The sequence below is a fragment of the Cryptomeria japonica genome, chromosome 10, assembly GCF_030272615.1.
Source record: "Cryptomeria japonica chromosome 10, Sugi_1.0, whole genome shotgun sequence".
NCBI classification, from domain to species: domain Eukaryota; kingdom Viridiplantae; phylum Streptophyta; class Pinopsida; order Cupressales; family Cupressaceae; genus Cryptomeria; species Cryptomeria japonica.
Window position 1 is genome coordinate 370,245,966 of NC_081414.1, and position 22,396 is coordinate 370,268,361.

Genomic DNA, 22,396 nt, shown 5'->3' on the forward strand with positions numbered 1-22,396 from the left:
GTGGGGAAGTTAATTGTGTAGTGGATTATTTTGCTAATATGGGGGTTAGGCTTAACTTAAGGAATATTTGGTTTAAGGAAGACACCCTGGAGATTGAGGTTTGGTCCTTTCTCATGCACGATAGAACACATGGCAGATTTGAGGAGATTCCTACTAATTTCGATGATTAAAATTTTTAAATTATGTCATCATTTTTTGGCTTGTGTTTGGTCTGAATGCCTTCACCTATAAGTATTTCCTCCAGACCTTGCACTCTTTATGGGTGTTACTTGTTTTAGAAGCTGGTGCTAGTTTTTTTGTGGCTGACTCTGTTTCATTGAAGAGTGTTGTTTCTGTATCAAGAATTGAGACTATGGGGGGTAAGAGATGAAGAGTGGAGCCGGCTAATTGTGCTAACTAGAAGAAGAACCCTACCATTTGGCACAGATTGCAAAAGGGGGGAGTGGTGCCATTCCTGGAGAAACTGCATGGGCACAATCAGAGTGTTACCAGACAGTTTGTGAAGGGGTGGAAGGATGGTAAGGTGAATTTGTTTGGTATGGTGACAAAGATTAATGAAGAGCTCATATCTGAAGTGATGGGTATGTCCATGGAGGAGATAAAATTTTACAAAGATAGAAAAATTCTTGATGCTATCGTGAAGAAATTCTCCAAGAAAGATAAGGAGCGTGAGCGCCTGGTGAAAGCGAACAAGACCCATTTTGAGCCACATCAGATTAAGGCCATTTGGAGGGGGCTCTTGAAGGCGATTATGGATTTTTTCTCTTTGGATGACAGGTTCACCAAAATCTACGAGTATCATTCTGTGTTCCTTAACCATTTTCGCCACAATGAGAAAATTTATTTTCTGTTTTATCTGTTGTCCTCGTTGACAGCTAGTATTTCTGATTTTAAGGAGAATCCCCATGTTAATCCAGTTTTGCACCAAGGTTTAATTTATCTTATCTACAAGCATTTCAAGGTTAGGGCTTCTGAAAACCCTAGCAAGTCCTCTCCCATTATTGCTAAAGAGATTGATGATAGTGAGGACTCGAAGTCGAAGGGTTGGAATACTGATAGCAATTATGGGGATTTCCTCCCCCATGCCAACAAAAAGGCTAAAACTAGGCTAAAGATGGTTGCTTCGAGTGTTGGTAAGGATTCCCCTGATGTTGGTAGAGAGGGTCCAAGCAAACGACCTAAGGGGAAAGCTCGAAAGGCCACTTTAAGGTTTCGGATAGCTCTGGTGATCAGGACTCCCTGGATCAGACTCACAATGTTGAGGCATCCTCTTCCTCCCATGGCTCTGAACACAATTCCCAGGATTCGGTGGATTTTACTTCACATGACTTTCATCCTAAATAGGAGATCATGTTTGATGTGCTCAACATTGCTAAGAACAGCTCTCTGGAGGTTTTTTGTCTCTTCAGGTGGGTGTTTTATGAGATTAAGAACATTAATCTCAAGAAATGGCCTTTATCTTCCAAGTTGGAAGCTATGCAGGCTAATGTGAGTGTTGGAGACAAGCCGCATGTTTTTGTTGGGGCTCATTCTGTTAGTACTGGTAAGTAGGTGGTTGAGGGGGCTTCGTCGGGTACTCTATGTACTGAAAGCGAAAAGAAAGTTATGACTAATTGTATGGCTAAAAATATGGAAGCCACCCAAAAAGTGAAGGAGATCTCTGATAAAAAAAATTGTGGATATTGAAGCTAGAATCGCCAAATGTGAGGCTACCTTCAAGGGCGTCATGGAGAGCAGTCAGAACATTGTTAAAGTTTCTGTTGAAACTATGTCTACAATGGTCAGCAAGTTAGAGAAATTTCATATGGAAAGGACTGTGGTGGATGTGGATAAGGAAGTGGCTGCTGATGTGGAAGAGTCGGGTCCTCCAGGTAAGTGTACTTGTGTTAGCCTGAAAAAGAGTCGCTGAAGTGCCCCAGGACATCCTGGAATTGAAGAATGTTTCCAAGAAGATGCATCAGCTGAGAGTTGATGTTGCTAAGAATCTTAAAAATTTGGGTTGATTCTTTGTTTCTTTTGTTATGTCGGTGTTGGCTTTTTGCTATCTTAGCGGGCTGGGTGGTCTTTTTGTTTGTATCGATTATCTCTCAGCCCTGTGGGGTTTTGTTTGATGGTTTTGTTCTGTTTGGGTTTTAATTGATTTATCTTATGTAATCTTGATGTAAAGGATTTCGGGTCCCTTCAAAACCTTTTTTTTTTTTTAATCAAAAACATATGCAAACCTCAAATTATGTTGATTGGATGATACGAGATTAATTTGATTTATAGGCTTGCAATAGATTTAGATGAATAGCAAAGATTCAATCTAGAACCTAGAATCTAATCTATGATTGAAGGGACTAATGACACATGGCATGTATAGAAAAGTTCACATTATTTTAATTTTATTAAAATAATTTAATTGATCAATTCAATGTGACTGGAGAGTTAACAAATATGATTGATTGATCAACTAATTGAATGGAAGAGATAATTATGAATAAGTATATAGATAATTATGAATAATTATTTATTAAATGGATTAATAAGATTAACCAAAATTATTTAAATAAGTTAAAAATTCTTCAATTAAATTATTAAGCATAAGTGTCCTAAGTGATAAGGTGATGATGTGATGAATTAGATGATGATTATAGGAAACTAGGTCCTAGGTGGTGTTGTGATGTTTTCACACATTGGCTCATTACAAATGGGGACCCCCATTTTTTTTCTACTTTCTAGGATAGTTGTTGAGTCTTTAGTTATCGACCTTTCATTGGCTAAGATATAATCAAGATAGGGCTCTCTCTTTAGGATGAAATGAGGTACAACATTTCTTGTGCCCAACCAAGCTTCCGACCTGTCTCACCCAACTCCTTGATGTCCCCTTATAACCCAATCCTACCCAACATACACCCTACACCCTTTCCCTTAACCTATCCCTTATACCTCCCAATTTCTCAGCACCCTTCCTTATCACCTTCTACCCCCTTACCGCCTTCGCTTATCCCCTTAGAACTCCCTTTTCTTACTTCCTACCCCACCGTAGCATTTAGCTTACCCCCGCATCTCTTTTCATAACCCTCGGCATCCCATCCTAACCTTACATTTTTGGCTTTTCCTTACAACATCCTACATTCCCTCCTTGCCATGGCATCACCTCAAAACTCATTCCCTTCTACTGGCCCCTCCATTCACCTCATAGCCTTCGATTCTCCCCACTACCATGTGGCATGCTTGGGCCCACAAACTTTAACATGCAGATTTAAAAAAAAATTTGAGGGATTTGTGATTGCCTTTGACCCCTTCATTATCGGACGTGTCTATTCTAGTTCAAAACGACAGTATGGATTGACTAACACGCGTGTTAGTGGCATGTTTTACACCGTCGATTTTGCAATAAATGACTATGATTGACTAACCTGTCGCTAACACGTTGTACGAAAGGTCTATTTTAGAGCCAGAATAGCTTCAGCCTTCATTATCTTATCGGACATTACTTGGGCCCCACTAATTAAACAATGGATAGAGAATAGTTTCTAAGGCGTTAACAATGCCGCCTCACAGCCAGATCACCACATATATTAAACCACTGAAAAAGCAGCAAATTAAAGCCATGTGACTTCCCTTTGACCATTCAATGGCACGGATCACATTTCTTTTGATCACTCTAAATAGCGAACTATGAATCGATAACTTCTAGCTAGGCCTCAAAATAGGGGCTAAAGATTAATCATTTCCATTGCTATGCTAAGTCTGTCGAGACAATGACAAAGGGCAAATTAAGGATGAGAATGAGTTCCTTTGCCTTAGGCAATGTGCGACAAGGTTTTAGCAATTTCTTGCTGGCATCAAAGGCACAAACATAAGGATTAAATCTGTCTTTTGCCTAGCCAAGAGCAAATTTAAGCCTTAGCGATTTTTCTTTGATCATTTCCAAGCATGAGCTGAGCATTCAAATTATTTCCCTTGCCTATGGAACAGGCGGATTAAGGATATCATCGATTCATCTTTTGATTGCCTAAGTAAAGTAAGAAAATCTGGCTAAGGCATGGAATTCTAAGGACGTCTACGCTGTTGTATACGCCGCCGCCTTAACCCAAGGACATTTCGTCCCTGAGCCAAGGACGTTTCGTCCTTTGGCTAAGGACATCCCATCCTTTGGCTAAGGACATTAGCGGCTTGCAATTTTAGAGTCTCTCCTGGCAAAGGTAAGCATGTCTTGGGCTAGCTTCGCCTTAGGATCCATCATTCAATGAATGCCAATTTGGGAGATGATGTTGTCTTGAATTTAAAAGCATGAAGCAATCCATTTTAATAGGTGCAATGAGCAAGGGATGATGTCGCCCTTAATTCGAAACATGTACAAGCTGAAACATTTAATTTGATGAACTCGTTTTGATCAATGCATGTATGAATGGCCCCTCTTCATAACTAAACCCTGCCACGATGCAAGCTGGACACCCACATTTAAAATTTGAATTCCAAAGCCCAAGATCGACCTCAAGAATTGATCGCAATGCACAAAGCATCTAATTTGATAAGCATGGTTTAAACTAATCAATACAAGATATTAAATTTGAACCCTTTCAATGATGTAGCTAGATGTTTGCATTTAAAGTTTGAATTTCAAAATCCAAGCTCGGCTATAAATGTCAATTGCAACATATTTCATATATGGCATTCGCATTCGTAACGTAATTGCAAGACATTAAATTAAATTCACCAGTCATCTTGCGATGAGGTATCAAATCCTTCCAAATAACTATAAGTTTGTGTTGATCATTTCATTTGATCAACAAAAAATCGATATTGCAATTGATCTTATTAAGGCAATGATTCCACTTTGAATTAGAATTTTCATTGAGAAGGCATTGAGTTCATTCATTATTGACAGTGATTTTGATCAAGGTAAGGCGAAGTCATTGGAGATAGCGGATCCATCATCATCAACAGCGAATTTGTCATTGAAGGCGGCGACTTTGTGACTATTAGACATCAGCGAATTCTACCTCTAGCATAGTGATTCGAGTTCGGATTACACATTGAGCTACAGCGAATCCACTTTGGGAGTGCGATTCTGATCCAAATCACCCCTAGGTCACACAGCCACAACGAATTCATCTAGAAGTGCGATTTTGACTTGGGTTGGGATGGATACATCCAAGGCGGCGTTGATCATTACTCATAGTGAGCAAGCCTTTTGACTCAGTGAATTAATTAGTCCATCAACAAATTGGAGAGGACTATTGAATCTACACCACTGAATGCATCGTCGTGCTCGAACCAAGGACATTAAGTTTGAGATCAAGAAATATTGGCTAAGTCAAAGGATTATTCGTCCTTGAAATAAGAACATGTGTGACATAAGGATTTGAAGACGTCTTTAGTGTGAATTAAAGTTTTTCATCTGTCTTTTGGCAATGACCGAGATCCGTCCATGACAATCAGCGATCTAAGTGTTAGACTTGTGTGAATATTGCCATTGTTGTCATTGATGTCAAACCAGTTATCTAGTTTGGTCCAAATGGTAAATGTGGATGATAGGATGTTATATATGTATGCATAGTTGGTATGTGCAGATGATGTATGTAGTTTTGGTATTGCTGGATATGAAGCAGTAAGGTGTAGATGATATACTGGGGTCATTTCTGAAAGATCTTCATCTCTGGAATCCTGAGTTATGTTTACACTAGTCCCGGTATCAGTTGTGTGTTCGAGTATTAGCCATTTCAGTTATGTCAGTTGTATCTCTTATGTCTTGTGGTTCGGTATCTATGGTACGTGTGGCATTTGTGTTTTGAGTTTGGAGTTTTGTGTCTATGGGTCCGGTTGACCCCTGTTCTATTCCAGTAATTAAGAAATGTGCATCGGTGAATAACTTGTGTAAAGGAAGCGTGTAGAGATCTTGTGGAGGCCAACTTGGTTATCATGCTTTTGATTAAGGATTTATCGGATAACGTGTTGAGCTTGGCCGACACATTATCTTGGTGTGTGTGTGTGTGTGTGAGAGAGAGAGAGAGAGAGAGCATGTATCGCAAGGACAAGCAAGAAGTAGTGTGTCAAGTGCGAGTTGTGGATAGCGAAGTAGTTGAAGCAGAGTCAAAGTGCGGATAGCATTGCAGTAATCCTTTACCGGATCTGCTGCAAGAGTTTGGTTTGGCAGAGCGGTGTAGTAGTCCTTCACTGGATCTATTGCAAGTGTTTGTGGATAGTGGTACAAAGATCTTTCACCGGATTTGTGGGTTTTGATTTGAGCTTAATCTGGAACTGATTTCATGCATTTAGAGGTGCAACTTTTCTCAGTTCATTTTTATCTATTGTAGTGAGCTTACAGGTAGTAAGTCGCTTTATATTTTGGCAGTGAGTTTTCTGGCAATGAGTCGTTTTGTAATTTGGCAATGAGTCATCCAACATTGAGCCACCCCTTTTGTAAACGCAATATAACTAGCTATATTATCTTGAGAGCTAACACTCTCCATGATTTTTTCCATTTGGTTTTTCCATGTATAAAATCCGTTGTTCCATTCGTGGTTGTGTTTTCATATTTATTTTGCATTTTCTATATCATGCTAATGTGCTTAATTGATAAATCTGTTATATCAGTAAAAGGTTAAAAAGTTGAAAGAAAGTTTTAAGAATCTGTGGGAATACTGATTCACCCCCTCTCAGTATTGTGATCCCTTCAACCAATCCAACAATCAGTATTAGAGCTTTGGTCTGTTGCTTGAAAGCTTAGCCGCTTGAGGGAGATCCTTGTTGGTTGAATCATGGCACCTACGTGTATGATCGGAGAACTTCAGTTGGATGAGGAATTGTAGACAGCTCTTGAAGATCTAGAAAGTGTTGAATCAGAGGATGAAGAATTAAAGAAGAATGTGAAAGTAACGAATGAATGTGTGCAGAAGCTGAGAGAGTGAATCCAAAAATTCAAATTGAAGCATAAGAAAGTTAACAATCAGTTAAATCGGGTGAATGAGACTGTTAAAGATCTGATGCAAAAGACTGAGGAGAAGAATAAGATAGAGGAAACCCTGAAAGAATCAATCAAGCTAAAGACTGATAAATGTTAGAAGCTAGAGCAAGAAGTGAAGAAGTTGAAGGCAGAAAATAAGATTCTTGATAGCAGTGAGTTCTTGGAAGAATTGATCAACATGCAAAAAGCTCATTCTGACAAGACTGGACTTGGATTCCAACTCAATGAATGTTCAAATCAGAATGGCAAAGACAAATGCAAAGAGGTTAAGGCAGAAGCATAGAAGAAATCAGAAGATGCAAGCAAGATCCAGAATCAAAGTACCAATGCAAGAAGGTTACTGATTCATCAACCTAATGCACAAAGGTACCCATGTTTTAATGGTTATTGTTTTCAATGCAATAAATTTGGTCATAAAGCTACAAATTGTAGAAGCATCCAGTGTTATAATTGCAAGAGGTTTGGTCACAAAGCAAGTTGTCAGAATTACAATCCGGTTGGAGAAAATACAATGAACAATAACTTTCATGGATATTGCTATACTTGCAATGGTTATGGTCCTAAAGCTAATCAGTGCAGTTCTAGAACTCTTTTGGTGAATTCAATGAAGAAGAACATCAGTTGTTACAAGTGCAAACAATCCGGACATTATGTTAATCAATGCAGAAATGGAAATATGGAGAAATCTATTGAGAGAAATGTAATGAAAAATGATGGATCAAAAAAGAAAGAAACTTTGGTTTGGAGAAAGGAGGTGGATAAGGGAAGCAAGCCTAATGTGCCGGAATCTGGTGTAGGCACCTCTTCCTTCGATAACCAAGCATATTGCTTCGGCTCAGGGGGAGTTCTTGAAGAAAAATCTTTGTTTCACCTCTTCTAAGCAAATCATGTCATTGATTTGACATGATTGTGGTAAAGAGGTTATCTGGTAATCAATCATTTGTGCTAACATCATCGACAAGACACTTTTTGGCAGCGAAACCCTAAAGGAGAATTTTGGCAAGATAAGTATTGTGGTTTGAATTCATTTTTCTTTATTATGTCATTAGTGCTTGAGGGTATTGTGAATAGTTGGTGGGCAGCAAAGCAAGAAAGCGGAGAAAATTATCATGAAAGGCAACATGATCATCGGAGAATCAAGCATCGCAGAATTCCAGGTTGTTGAAAGGGAATTTTTAGACGAATTCGACCCGGAGAAGATCAAGAATGTGGAAACCAGTTTAAGTGATACACAGTTGCAGAGAATCAAAGAGTTAGAGAACAAAGGACTGAATCTTTGGACAAAATTTCCCTAGTTCAATGATGAGGAAGTGATCAGAATGATCCTTATTCGTGTGCAGAATGACAACATCGTGTTGGATAAACCCTATCTAATCACAAAAGAGATTATTTTGGTTGTTACTAGTTTGTGTGGCAAAGGAGTCATTTCAGCTTAGAAGTCAATAAAGAACAAAGAATTTGGAAACCTAATCGGCGTAAAAAGCGATCAACAAGCATTAATAATTGACAAGATTATCAATCCTGTTGTGAGGTATGTTGCATATGGCATTTCATATAAGATATCTTTCAAAAATAGGGAAGGTGCAACTTCGGCTATTGCAGTTTACTTAGCACATATGCTTATAATGGAAGACAAAGAATTTGACTTGTGTGAATTGTTGAGGGAATTGTTGTTAGAAAACATTAAGATGTCAAGAGAGCAAAATTATCCCTTCCGGTTCGGATCATTACTTGTTTGCATAGCTATGTACAGTTTGGGATCCCTTCCGACTAAAGAAAAAGTGATGTGGGAGTCTGATGTTCCAATTGCGAGGCAAATTTTTAGATATTTGAGCAGTTTAGACAAGAGAGAGGAGGCATGCGATGTTTATTTCAAATCTTTCCTAGATATGTGGAAAGTCAGTCTGGTATCCCTTGCTACCGATTCTTCTAAAGGAGGTTCTTCCTCCAATAAGAGGAAAATAAGAGAATATGTATCTATGAGCGTCCCAGAATCTACGAAAAGTAAGAAGGATCAAAAAGAAGAAAATGTTGTAATTATTGATGATCCGGAATCTTTTGTAGCTGAAGGAAAATTGGCCATTGCAAAGCAGGAAGTTAAAGAATCTAACGATGAATCAAATTTGTTGGAGATTATTGGCAATATTGATGGAATTAAGAAAATTGGAGAGATGTGGTTTTTGATTAAGAAAAAATGGGTTTTAAGGGACCCGAAACCCGCTTACAATACGAAAGATGAGCAAGAAAGAAACAAGACAAAACAGCTGCAAAAAACCAGCAGCTAGGACCAAAAGACAGCAAGGAGCCAACAAGAAATTGGCATCCAAAACTAAGCATTACATATCAAATGAAAACTTTTATAGACTCCTCAGCATTCTGAACCAAAAGCATCATAGCCTTAGCAGCTTCTCTTAGATCATTGATCTCCTGTTTCAGCTAGATGTCTTTCGTTTTGGTCTCCATCTCAGTGGTGTTCTACCTAGTCCTTCGCCTGGAGATTTGATGAGTGGAGCTGGAGGTCGGTACATCTTCAATGATTACCATGTTCTTATCCTGATTTTTCCTTTCTAAGTGATCCACCAAGGCATTCATATTATGTGACGAAACTCTTAATACCTCAAGACTGTGGTTCATGAAGCTTTTCAAAGCCTTCTCAGTTCGAGCAACCCGAGTGATGATGTTACCTTTATCCTCCTCAGCCTGTTCTTTTACAATTCTGATAACATCCTCCAGATGTTTCAAATCCCCTTTTATCAGGTCTTTTTCCAACCAGTCCTCCATCTCAATTTCCTCCTCAGCTTCACTAGTTTCCATCTCCTCATTCTTTTTCCCTAAATTTGTTTCCTTAATCAAATTGTGTATCTTATTTTCCAGGTCCCTCTGTTTGCTCTGAATGCTAGTAATGTTGTCAGTAACCCATTTCTGAAAGTTGAAGGATTCCAGAGTGCAATTACGGGCAGTATTCAAAATAGTATTCGTCGAATCCCTACCTTGCTCAGTGCCCACAGAATTTGGAGAGATGTGGTTGACTTCTATTGAGTCAGGGAGAATTGAAATGTTTTGATGAACCATTTGGTCTGGAATAGTATCAGCATTGAGGATGTTGATAATGTGCTTCTAGAGTCCCTGAATGAAATCATCAAGGAGAAATTGTCCGAGCAATCTGTTGAAGCTGAAGTTTCAGAGGATAAAGGTATTGATATGCAGAATTTGTTGAAACAGTGCACTAATGTGAAGAGAGCCCCGTCTGTATGCATTAATGAGATGAAAGACTATATCCATAGTGCAAGCAGAATCTATAGGTATTCTATCTCATGGTCAGCAGCTGCAGTAAAGCATAAAGATAATATTGATGCGATTGAGGATGAATTGAGTTCATTGGGTAAATCCTTTGATTTTTTTAGTGACAAGGATGGAGAGTTGAGGAAAAGGATAAATTCTCTTCAAGTTGAACTATTGTATCTGTAAAGGCAAAGAGAAGATTTTGTAATTATTTTCTGGAAAGTAAAAGAAATTGTTGAAGCAAAATTGGATTATTTTTCAACATTGCTTGATAGTGTAATTGAGTATGAGCAGAATCCATCTGCTCCGGATAGCTTTTCCCATGCAGTTGATTTGTTGGTGGAGTGCAAAAATCCGTCAGTTAGCATTAAATTGGTTGTGAACTCTTAGGAGATCCTTCCGGAATTGAAAGAAAAGTACAAGCTAGCCTTTCCGAAGAAGAGAAATTGAAAGTTCTTTTGGGATTGGTACTCATTCTTTACATTCTTTTTGCAGTTGAATAAATTATTTTCTTTATTTTCTTTTTCATCAAAGGCACCTTTTGTCCTGATATCCAAGGGGGAGAAAGGATTGTGGCAATTGGAGAAAGGTTCTGGAGTAAGGAGATATATGAATTAGGGAGAGTTGTAAGCATATATGTTTTGTCATCAATGACAAAGGGGGAGATTGTTAGACTTGTGTGAATATTGTCATTGTTGTCGTTGATGTCAAACTAGTTATCCGATTTGGTCCGGATGGTATATGCGAATGATAGGATGTTATATATGTATGCATAGTTGGTATGTACAGATAATGTATGTAGTTTTGGTATTGCTGAGCTATGATGCAGTAAGGTGTAGATGATATACTGAAGTCATTTTTGGAAGATCTTCATCTCTTTACACTGGTCTCGATATCAGTTGTGTGTTTCGGTATCAGCCATTTCAGTTATGTCAGTTGTATCTCTTATGTCTCGTGGTTCGGTATCTGTGGTATGTGTGGCATTTGTGTTTTGGAGTTTGGAGTTGCTATGATTGGAGTTTTGTGTTTATGGGTCAATATATATGGGTCCAGTTGACCCCTATTCTATTTCGATAATTAAGGAATGTGCATCGATGAATAAATTGTGTAAAGGAAGCGTGTAGAGATCTTGTGGAGGCCGACTTGGTTACAATGCTTTTGATAAAAGATTTATTGGATAACGTGTTGACCTTGGCTAACACATTATCCCGATGTAAGCTTTCAGGTATATATATATAGAAGTGCATGTATGCATGAGCATGTACTGCAAGGACAAGCAAGTAGTGTGTGGAGTGTGAATTGTGGATAGCGAAGCAGTTGAAGTAAAGTTAGAGTATAGACAACCTTGTAGTAATCCCTTATCGGATCTACTGCAGAGTTTGGTTTGGCATAGTAATGCAGTAGCCCTTCACTGGATCTCTTGCAAGTGTCTGTGGATAGTAGTATAAAGATCTGTCACCGAATCTGGTGTAAGTTTTGTGGGTTGTGATCTGAGCTTAATCTGGAATTGATTTCATGCATTTAGAGATGCAACTTTCTTTAGTTCATTTTTATCTATTGCAGTGAGCTTTCTGACAGTAAGTCCCTTTGTATTTTGGCAGTGAACTTTCCGACAGTGAACCATCCAACAATGAGCCACCCCTTTTGTAAACACCATATAACTAGTTATATTATCTTGAGAGCTAACACTCTCTGTGGTTTTTCTCATTTGGATTTTCCATGTATAAAATCCAATGTTCCATTTGTGGTTGTGTTATCATGTTTATTTTGCATTTGTTATTTCATGTTGATGTGCTTAATTGATAAATTTGTTATATCAGTAGAAGGTTAAGAAGTTGAAAGAATTTGTGGGAATATTGATTCACCTCCTCTCTCAGTATTTTGGTCCCTTCAACCAATCCAACACTAAGGATTAGCACCTCTTTTGCTATGTGAAATTAATGTAGATCAGAACTGTTCTGGACCTGAAATTTATCAAATTAGGCAATATTGAAATCGAAATTCAGACATAAATCAGTCTTAAGACACAAAATCAGACTCAAGTTGATGAAGAATTAAGTCAAAAGGAGAGAAATAAGACTCAAAATCAAATGTTTATGGATCAAAAAATTCATTTCCGGACAATCAAGAATGAAATTAGAACTTAATAACATCTATTTTTCTGGAAAAAGGGGTAAATTTATGTATTTATAATCAATTCACAGTCATGATTAAGATGTTTTCGTTGTCTTTTCAAGTTTTATGTGAGCAGTCAGCATGAGGAATAATAGAAAAGCAACATCAAGGCAAGGAGTAGCTATCAACATCAAGCACTCAAGGAAGAAATTTTTACAATCTTGAATTTCCTCCAGAAATCCAAGAAGCATTGTCAATATAGCCAAACAGAAGCTTTAGAATGGAAGTGATCAAGACTAGAGATAGTTTAAGAAGAGTTAATCAAAGTTAGAAGATGCTGCAATTTGGAAATGTGTCCTACCATCGTCTTATTCATTGATTGAGCTTGGACATGTTGAGTATCTAGAGATATGCCTCATTCATTCACACACTTGTGATGAGTTACAAAAAGCTAACTGAAGTGGCGCTCTGTCATCACTTATCCAATCACATCATTTCATGCTAAAGCTTCCGGATTCAATGTACCTAGCTCATCCATCAAAGAGAGAACTACTACATGTGGGCACAGAGTTCAAGGCACCTACCATCACCATCTATTGGTTGAATTTTCAATGAGGGACATGTGTCCATTTTATTGTAATTTTATCATTGGTCAAGCATTAAATGCTTTGCAATGGGTAACAAATCCTAATTAGGGTTTCGATCTTGACCATTGATTATGAATAAATCTGAGCCACTCAATTGTAATGAGAGCACTATATAAGGCTCCACTCTTTCATTTGTAAAGGTTAATAGAGTATAGATAGTGAGTAGAAAACAACAAGAATTGAATAGGAAGAGAAGGCAAAGATTCTTGCCAAGACATTGCCAAAGTCATGTAAACTTCATTGAAGATGTGAAATTGATATGTTGATTCAACAATTTGCATGATCTCTACTTCTCGTTTTAATTTTCATGTTAGTTAATTAAATGGAAGACTTAATGTATGATCAATGGTAAAGTTCGTATATCCATACTACTAACACCTTGTCGATGGTAAAGTGCCTTGCGTAGTCAACTGGATCCATCTTAGCCAAACTTAACTTCGATTATCGCTTCTTCATTGATATGCATCAATGTGATGGTGTCTATGTTTGTGGTAATTTGAAAATCATAAAACTATCCTTAAATATCACACTAGCATTGTGGAGATGTTCGGTGCATGTCGAAGCAAGACTTAGTTGAGTTCCACCAAAGATTGTTCATTGCTCTCACATTCTTAGAGTTAGATTAGCTTCCTAAACTTTATCCTTTTTCCCTTTTTTTAATCAAGTGAAATTCTATGTTCCAATGTTATTCAAAACATTCAAGCATTCAATGTAAGTCCACCTTGTGATCCCAACAATATCACATCATACACAACTGCGTCTATCCAAGAGCACGTCAAGACTTGACATTCGAGAACCATGGAGCCATCCACTTGATCATGCAGCTTAGCATTTTGGGAGTCTTTGTTCAAGAGGATAGAATACTCAAGTATTTTATTCTGTGTTGCATAGTATATAATGAATGATTAAAGACCCTAGGAGATGGCTGGATGAATTAGTTGGTCAAGAAATTATTAAGAGATGAAGGCATTTTACATTATTTAGATGTTTACAAGAGACATTCAAATGCTGCACACATCATGTGTTGGGTCATATTGTAATACTATATTTAGGTTATACTTTATTTCTTAATAAATAGGAAGCTATTAAAAAATTAGTGAAGAATAACAAAATGGAGCTAGACCTGAAACTAATTCCAAAATACAATAAAAGTAACGGTTAAACTCACAATAACTAGAACACCACTGGTTCAAACAAACAAAATGGATCACTTGCAATTCTTTTTCAAGGACGGCCATTAAAGCTGCATAGAAATCTATATCCATTAAGCAATTATCAAATGACCATTCTTCAAGTTAAAGTTAGATCAGGGGTAACCAACAAACATTGTAATTTACTAAAATTCAGAAAAACGAACAAAATCAAATCCCTATGATGGATTGGCAAGTCCATAGGTCCATTGCAGTAAACACCATTCTCTGAAGAGAACAGGGATCCAAAACAAGAGACTGGCTTAAAACAAGATTGTCTTAAACTCACTGGAAAAGGGATATCAATCTTCATCTGCATGACTCACATACCTGTTACCATCGCAAAAATACCTATTGAAAAATGTTTTTCCTGGCTTATGATAACTAAAAATCACTTCACCATGCCATCATTGCAAAAGCTCTAATTTTCAAAACGGCAGCTCGGCCGAGCAAGTATGAGTTCAGATGTATGCATGAGAACACAGTGAAAATTTATGTAAGAAAACTAGTAATAAGCTACAAGCAGGATAAGAGAAAAGGTAGAATGCTGCTCCCTTCAAGTGGGTTTCAATATCCCTAGAAATTGACTTCAACCCTTATCACTTTGTTCTCTACTAATTAAGCATATTTGTAGAAATGTCCTTTTTCTTCATGGTTTGTTTCTACCAACATTTGATTTCCATTGATGCAATGTGCTTTTCTCTTTAATAGGTTGATTTATTATCATCAAAATGTTGTGAAATCCTTACAAATATGACCAAGGCAAATTAAGTAGATGAAGGATCAACACAGAGTAGTTAGTCTTATTTGAAAGAGAATGCACTTTACATATCACATTTTACATGCCAAGAGACTTAATCGTATTTCTCTACTAATATCTTGTTAAAACAAGTAACGGCCTCTCATAAACAGCACAGAGGTATATGCTCCTCACATATAACATCATGCAATTCATAGATTTATCGCATTTCCCTACTACCATCCTCTTATGACAAATAATGGCCTCTTGTACCCTGCAAATCAACATGTCATGTAACTCGTTTGCTTACTTTCTCCTGTCCCTCAAGTTCTCTTTAACACCTACCATGGGTAGGGTTTTATAAAGAATAAATAACCAAAGAGTAATTTGAATCCATTTATCTCTTCTTACTTCAGTTTGAACCATCCAATATGTAATTTCACATATCCATTTCACAAGCAAGAGCGATTTAATTTAGTGAATCAGCTACAAAATACTCAGTATTCTAATCATACAGTTAGATTGAAGAAGTTAATAATTGGAAACCCTTTCCACAACAGAACACCATATTTCTAAAAGGATTAACAGATGTTGTCTCCTTGGACATCATTTACATAATTATACATTAATATCCAAAAGTTAAACCGAGTGATACCATGCACCAAACAATTCCAGCTGTTGAGGAGACTAAGCTTGTCCTACTAGACATAAATTTCAGGGACAAGTGACGTTGCATCTTTTCACATGTCAGAAATACAGACAAGTAGCTTAACAATTCAAATCTGAGAACTGAATGATACTTTTAAAAGATTGTTCCAACATGCAGGATTACAATTGCATGATGAAATGTGAATCTAAAATGATAACAAGCCCAATTACTTTGAACCAAAAGAGATAGAAAGTTTTGGACGAGAATTATTCTTTCCTAGCAATTTCATCTGTTTTGCACGTTCTTCTTCTTCTTCCAGCTTTTTACGCCTCAAGGCCTCCTCTTTCTGCCGTTGAAGAGCCTCTAATTCACGATAGCGTTCCTCTTCTTTCCGCTGCTGTTCAAGAGCTTCTCTTCTTTGTGCCTCTTCGACTTTACGCCTATTCTCTTCTAGCATTCTGTCTAGTTCTTCTCTTTCTTTACGTGCTTGCTCCTGCAATTAAAATTATAATAAAGTGATATTAATAATTGATACAGAAATACACTATTTTTTTCTTATTTTTAAGTATTGCACTGGCAACGAATGACAATCATATCGGACTTACTTCCTTCCTTCTTGCTTCACTTAAAGCTTCTTCCTTTTCCTTTTCAAGTTGGACAGCAACATCCTGCACCATTTTCTTCCTGCCTTCTTCTATTCGTCTCTGTATTTCTAATTTTACTTCATCTGAGTTTAGAGCTTCTTCAACTCTCTTACGAATTGCCTCTTCAACCCTTCTAGCTGTTTCTTCTTCCAAAAGCTTCAACTCTGCCTCACGTTGACGTCTGTAAAAACAAATAGCATGCTAAAATGAGGAAACAATATATTGCTGCATATGTACATAAAATTCTAACTGGAATCATTTTGTAATCATCTGCATGCGAAGCCATACACAGGCTTTTATAGTTGGATCCATTGTCAGCATAAAACCTAACCTTTACCACACAGTAATCTGAATACAAGTTTATGCTTTTAAGGCATACCTCTACCAGATTCCTGAGCCAAACAAACGATTTTTCAAACTCGTGAACAGTAGATAAACGAAGCAGCAATTGGATCATCAAATATAACAACTTGGAACTTAAGCAGTACCTTCCTTCAGAAAAATGCCTGCGGAAAAGCTTGTCAAGTAACATGTTTGAGGTATTTAAATGTAAGATAGGAAATTTTCCAATTTTGACATTCCCAGACTGATGTGACATTAAATATTCTCACACAACAGAACACAAAAAATCTGGCTTCCATAGGTCACTAAAGGGCACCAAATAAGAGAGATCAAAACATCCAAAGGCTTTTCACAGAAACTCTGTAATGCAAAGTAACTTGCATCAACAGCACTTGACTCATTTATTTCTGCACACATATGCGACTACTTCCCATTAAAAAGAAACATCCTTGAGTGTAAATTCAACAACTGAAGGATCTTTTATTTGCTTGCATGGCCTCAATCTTCATTTGAAACTTTATATTGCTACTCTGTACATAAATGTATTATGCACATTTACTGTATAGCAGAATAATTAAGTTCATATCTATTTAATCCCAAATGCTGAATTCCAGATTATTTTTGGAAACTGAAGCAGAAAACATGAAAATAATATATTCATTTTCACACCAGCAACTGTAGTTGCTTTCACACCAGAGGGCGGCAGAGTAAATTTAGGTACAGACTCCAGAGACAACTCTCCTCAGATAGAGCAGAAATAATTTATGTTGATGAGCACATTACTGGAGGAAACATAAATCACTTAAAATTGTAGCAGTCTCTGAATACATCCATTGTACCAGACCAAGATTTTTGGACTGCAGCATATCAAAGATATTGCACAATAATCTCAACATATCTAAGCTGCACACAGATCAAGGTTAGGTAGAAGATGAAAAAAAATTACATTTCTTGAGCACATATGAGTTTAAAGAAAGTGTGATGAAAATCAATAAGAACAACATTTCTTGCAGCCCCACAAAATACCATCCATCACATCTTGGTATACATGACATGAAGATCAAGCCGCAACAGAATAAGCACTAATTTAATATATATATAGGGATAGTAAGATATACACTTACATGTTCCCACTATACCCGATCATTGGACAAGAAATCATTTTTTTTTAAAAGCATTCTAGAAGACTTTTCCTATCCTGAAGGAGATATTCATTAAAGAATCTGACAATAATTTATTCATCTTTCAAATGAATGCTATTTAGTTTCACAAACACAAAAATCCACATACGTAGAACAAACACTGAAAGCTATCTCTAACACAAACATGTGCTCTTTCAAAATACACAAATTGCATAGCATACCAAATTGCCACCCACATGAGCAATTTCTAACTTCAACATGCTTAATGAATAGAGAAAAAACAAGATAGGGTTTAAAACTTTTCTATGGATAGTGAGATCAACTTGAAGAGGGCAGCATTCTACCTTTTCTTCTCTTCTTCTTCCTCCCGGAGCTTATCAGTAGTTCGCTTGCGCTCAGATAATCCAATGCTTGGACTTTTAGACCTGCGGATAGGAGACCTTGAAGGGCTCCTACTCTTATTTCTCTTGTGTCGCCTTTCAGATGGTGAACGACTTTTATGCCTTCTGTGAGAAGGTGAAGGACTTCTGCGCCTGTCAAAACAAAAAAAACATAAAAAAATGTAAGAAGCGTTTGTGAACAGAAGCACAACAAATAGTGCCCTAAGTTGTCAGACCATCTATTGTGACATCAGTTTCTCAATATAACATTTATTGTTACCTCCACTTTGATGTTATGCTAACCCTTGTGTGCTCCATCTTTATCACGTCATGGCTGGCCTTTCCTGATCAATCAGACCAACAAAATTTATCGACACCCATCTCCCGCTCTTTCCCATTTATTGGTTCACTCTATTTTCAGTTTCTGCCCATTTAGTTCCTAAATATATTTTGGGAAACCTATCTAATCAGTTCTTGATTCCAAAAATTGTTTTTGTGTAACAAGGGACAACAGCTTGACATTCTGTGTATATGCAGGGATGTGGACAACAAATTCAAGACACCAGAAACTAATTGGTGATATTATATGAACTCAAAGTTTCATTACATTCATCTTACTCGTCTTTCACAGCTCACACCATTGTGCTTTCTCATTCTCAAGAGCCACCATACTGAAATGCTGGCTACAGAGAGATATAACCATGACAGGTTCAAGAATTGAATGAAGGTAATATCAGTTTTGTACATCTCAGTAGGTACTAAATTCTTTCACACCTATGATAGATTTATCAAAATTTTATGTATTTCGATATATAGTACCTTATAGAAGTTTAATGCATTACTAAACACTCAGATCCCTTTTCTTGGAGTCAGCCAGAAATTATTTTCAAAATGTTCCTCAGTCACTAATATTTATACTTCCAATTCCATTTATTAAATTAACAGTGTTCAATTCCAGTAATGGGTTTTGGGAAAAATCAACACACTAGAAATATTATAAGGTTTTAGTATTTTATTTGTTTCATTAACCCTACCTATTTATACTTCCAATTCCATTTATAAAATTAACAGTGTTCAATTCCAATAATGGGTTTTGAGAAAAACCAACACACTAGTATTATTATAGGGGTTTACTATTTTATTTGTTTTATTAACCCTACCTCCCCTGACATAGACAGAACGTAGCTGTGGATGTTAGAAATGGCATACACGGATATGAAGGCAGCAACAATCAATAGCTTCAGGCAAGGGAGATTGCTACAAAAAATACAAATCAATCAGAAAATAAAAAGGACGCATTTCTGATTTACACTTTACCCATATACCCTGTTGTCTTATTTCAAGAAACCCCTTGCAATAACACCTCTTACAAGAAGTCACATTTAAATTTTTTATCCTGTCAATAATTGCAAACTTTCAGAAACTGCTGCAAAAGAGGTTTCTGGGTAAAATCTGCATTATAAGGATTTGAAAACTAAAAGTTCCTGCACCTATCATCAAGATGATTCACAAGGTACATCCGCGCAACCAGATTCTTTTTATATGGCACAAAGAGAAAAAGAGAAATAGAGAAATCAACATTTAGGGTCACACTTCATGATCCATCATAAGAGTCAAGACTACTCAGTGCAATTCAGAATGTTGATTTTACACGAACCCTTTATGCAATCCAGAAACCTCTTATGCAACATCTACTCCAACCTAATGCAGAATCCATCAATAGTAATTATGAATCCATTAATCCTGTTAAGTTAAACATGAACGCTTTGGAAAGTAAACAACGATTACACCCAAAAAATCTTGAGCCAAGGGCTATGGATGAGATTTAAGTAGAGATGTGACACACACCTGTGATGAGATCGTGAATAAGGAGAAGGACTTCTGTCCCTCCTACTTCTCCTGCTCTGCCTGTGACTAACAGGCGATGGTGACCGCCTTCTCTTATATGACGGAGACCTTGAAATCGTCCGAGGCATCTTTTTTCTCGTAAATGTTAATCCTCCACCCTATCCCCAAAACCCTAATATCAAGTCTGGAATGTTGGCAATGATATTCCTGCACAATACAGAACAATAGATCTTTTCAAATAGAAGTTCCAATATGGCTGCTGAAAAATCAAAATCCTAGTAGGTAAAATCCACCTCACCTTCTACCATAACATAATAGTTCACAAATAGCCTTCAGGTAGTCTAAGGACAAAACCCTAGGATCCTCCAACACTGCTGTCAAAAACAGACTTTTCTCAAAATGTATTCATTCATCAAGCGACAACTAATTAAAATCGGCACAAAAAACATGATCACTAAATTCAATCTAACGTACCTGCATAGGTATTTGTGATGAAATTTAACTAGGGCATTTGAGTATTCCATTCAAATCCTAAAATCACTGAAATAATGTATTCTTGGCTTACTCAAATTTTCTTATTAAAAAGGATATATTATGTCCTTTGAAAAAAGACTTACAGAAACCCATTAATCTTTTTCTTTTTCATTAAATTGATCTATAATAAAGTATTGACTAATGGTAACCACTGTATCCAAATATCAAATGCCCTACCAGAATTCATAATAAAGGTAAATATCCATGATTCTATAGCTGTTTTAAACCTAGAAAATTACAGGAAAGTGTAAAGAAATACCTTAGAAATTCAGCGCAAACTCTTCTGCAACTGAAAATGAAGAAATTCGGATAGGCTAAGACGCTTTTGTAGATCTATCTGTAAGTGAGTGGACTAGAGAAACTAAGAACAGGTTTAAAGATGATATTTTTATGTAACTTTTTCCCTTTCCCAATTATTGAACAATTTAATTCTAAATATTACGCCGATATAGTCGGCTTGGTTGGGGAAAACGAGAAGACTCAATTTATTTTTAGGGATGAAATTGAACCAAATGAAGGATATTGATAATTATATTTTTTATTTTTTTTTTGTAAATTACCTTATATTTTTTTCTTTAATCCAAGGGGAGCATGATGTTTGAAGATTGAATTTGTGCAGCCATGCTAGTGTCAACCTTTTTGGCTTTTACTTTTTTCTTTAAGGTATATATGCTATGTTGTGGGTCACTTAAAGTGTCCACAAAGTATAGTGGTTTACAAAACAATGACCTTTAATGAAGTATAGGAAGATGAGATGACGTAGTTTTTATTTTAATTTGTATAATATTTGGAGTTGTAAAATTTTATAAGTTATGTGGTGAATGTTTTGTTATAGGTCGTAGATTCTTTGTTCTATTTAATTTTATGTTTAAAATGATTTGTTGTAATAGTAAATTATTGTTTCTTGGTGATTTTGTAGTTTTGTAGTGTATTTGAGAGATGAGTTAGTGTATATCTTCCTATCACGTCATGTCACCTTTCATTTATGCATGAATGTCCATTGTGTAGCAAAGAAAGCTTTTAGCATTGAGCCCACCAGTGGTCCGTGTGTGTTTTGCAAGACCACATATCTTCTTTTTGCCCTAAGTATGTTTTACTACAGTAAGACCCACCTCAATTATTTTTCATTCTATTTTATTTGTAGGCTCCTTGACAGATGCCACATAGAATGCTCTTGAGACTTTTTGAGGAAAAAGAAAAGTATGTTTCCCAAGGAGCACCACTTGCCATCTAATCTTGTCACAATGGATCTCAACCAATAGTTGTAAGTATCAAGTTTGTCCATTTGTCATTCTCGATAGCAATGGCACTTGGTAGCTAAATTTTGATGTCTACAACCTCTTTCAAGCAATTCTTGGCATCTCCGCTTGCAAAAGTACATGTTGAGTGGTATTAACATTTGAATTTTGAATTTCAACACACAAGTACCATGTAGTATTCATGCCTAGCAACCACTTCCCCTACATCATCCACAACCTTACCACTCACCTATCTACCAATGGCCTATGTAGAACAAAAGTAAGAATTCATTACCCATGTACCTTTCAGTTGTTTCCAAGGTGCTCTAACCGTGGACAAGAGCATTCAACTTTGAGGTCATGCTTACTTGTGTACTTTGTTGCCACAAAATCTACAAATTAAGTCCTTCCTCCCATAAATTATAGATTTTAAATTTTTAACTTTTAAGGGGAAATATCTATTGTGGGTTGGGTATTCTTCTATATATAAAGGTCTATGTGTTTTTCTACGTTTTAGATTTTTTCTTATATATATAGATGATTTTTTTTAGCCTTCTATATAATGCTAGAGTAATATTAGGATAATTATCTAATTATTTATTAATTGCATCCTTTAATTGCTTTTCCACTTAAGCTAAACTTAGGTGCTTTATTTTATCTAGGTGTTATGCTTTTTTAGTCTAAGTTCACA

General features: G+C 36.6%; 1 protein-coding gene across 8 annotated transcripts; it reads right to left on the reverse strand.

The window, feature by feature from the left end:
* Positions 1–15,429: 15,429 nt before the first annotated feature.
* On the reverse strand, positions 15,430–20,958 carry LOC131077491 (uncharacterized protein At1g10890). Of its 8 annotated transcripts, none has more exons than XM_058014995.2 (7): positions 20,727–20,945; positions 20,408–20,473; positions 20,232–20,304; positions 19,934–20,140; positions 18,050–18,238; positions 16,183–16,402; positions 15,430–16,070 (listed from the first exon to the last, which is right to left on the reverse strand). In XM_058014995.2, the coding sequence occupies exons 4-7, from the start codon at positions 20,059–20,061 to the stop codon at positions 15,804–15,806; spliced, it is 804 nt and encodes a 267-aa protein (XP_057870978.1). In that variant the 5' UTR covers positions 20,062–20,140; positions 20,232–20,304; positions 20,408–20,473; positions 20,727–20,945; the 3' UTR covers positions 15,430–15,803. The 8 variants fall into 8 exon arrangements, with proteins under 8 accessions (XP_057870978.1, XP_057870979.1, XP_057870977.1 ...); XM_058014996.2 differs by having other exon boundaries at positions 20,232–20,307; XM_058014994.2 differs by lacking the exon at positions 20,408–20,473.
* Between the last annotated feature and the right edge of the window lie 1,438 nt (positions 20,959–22,396).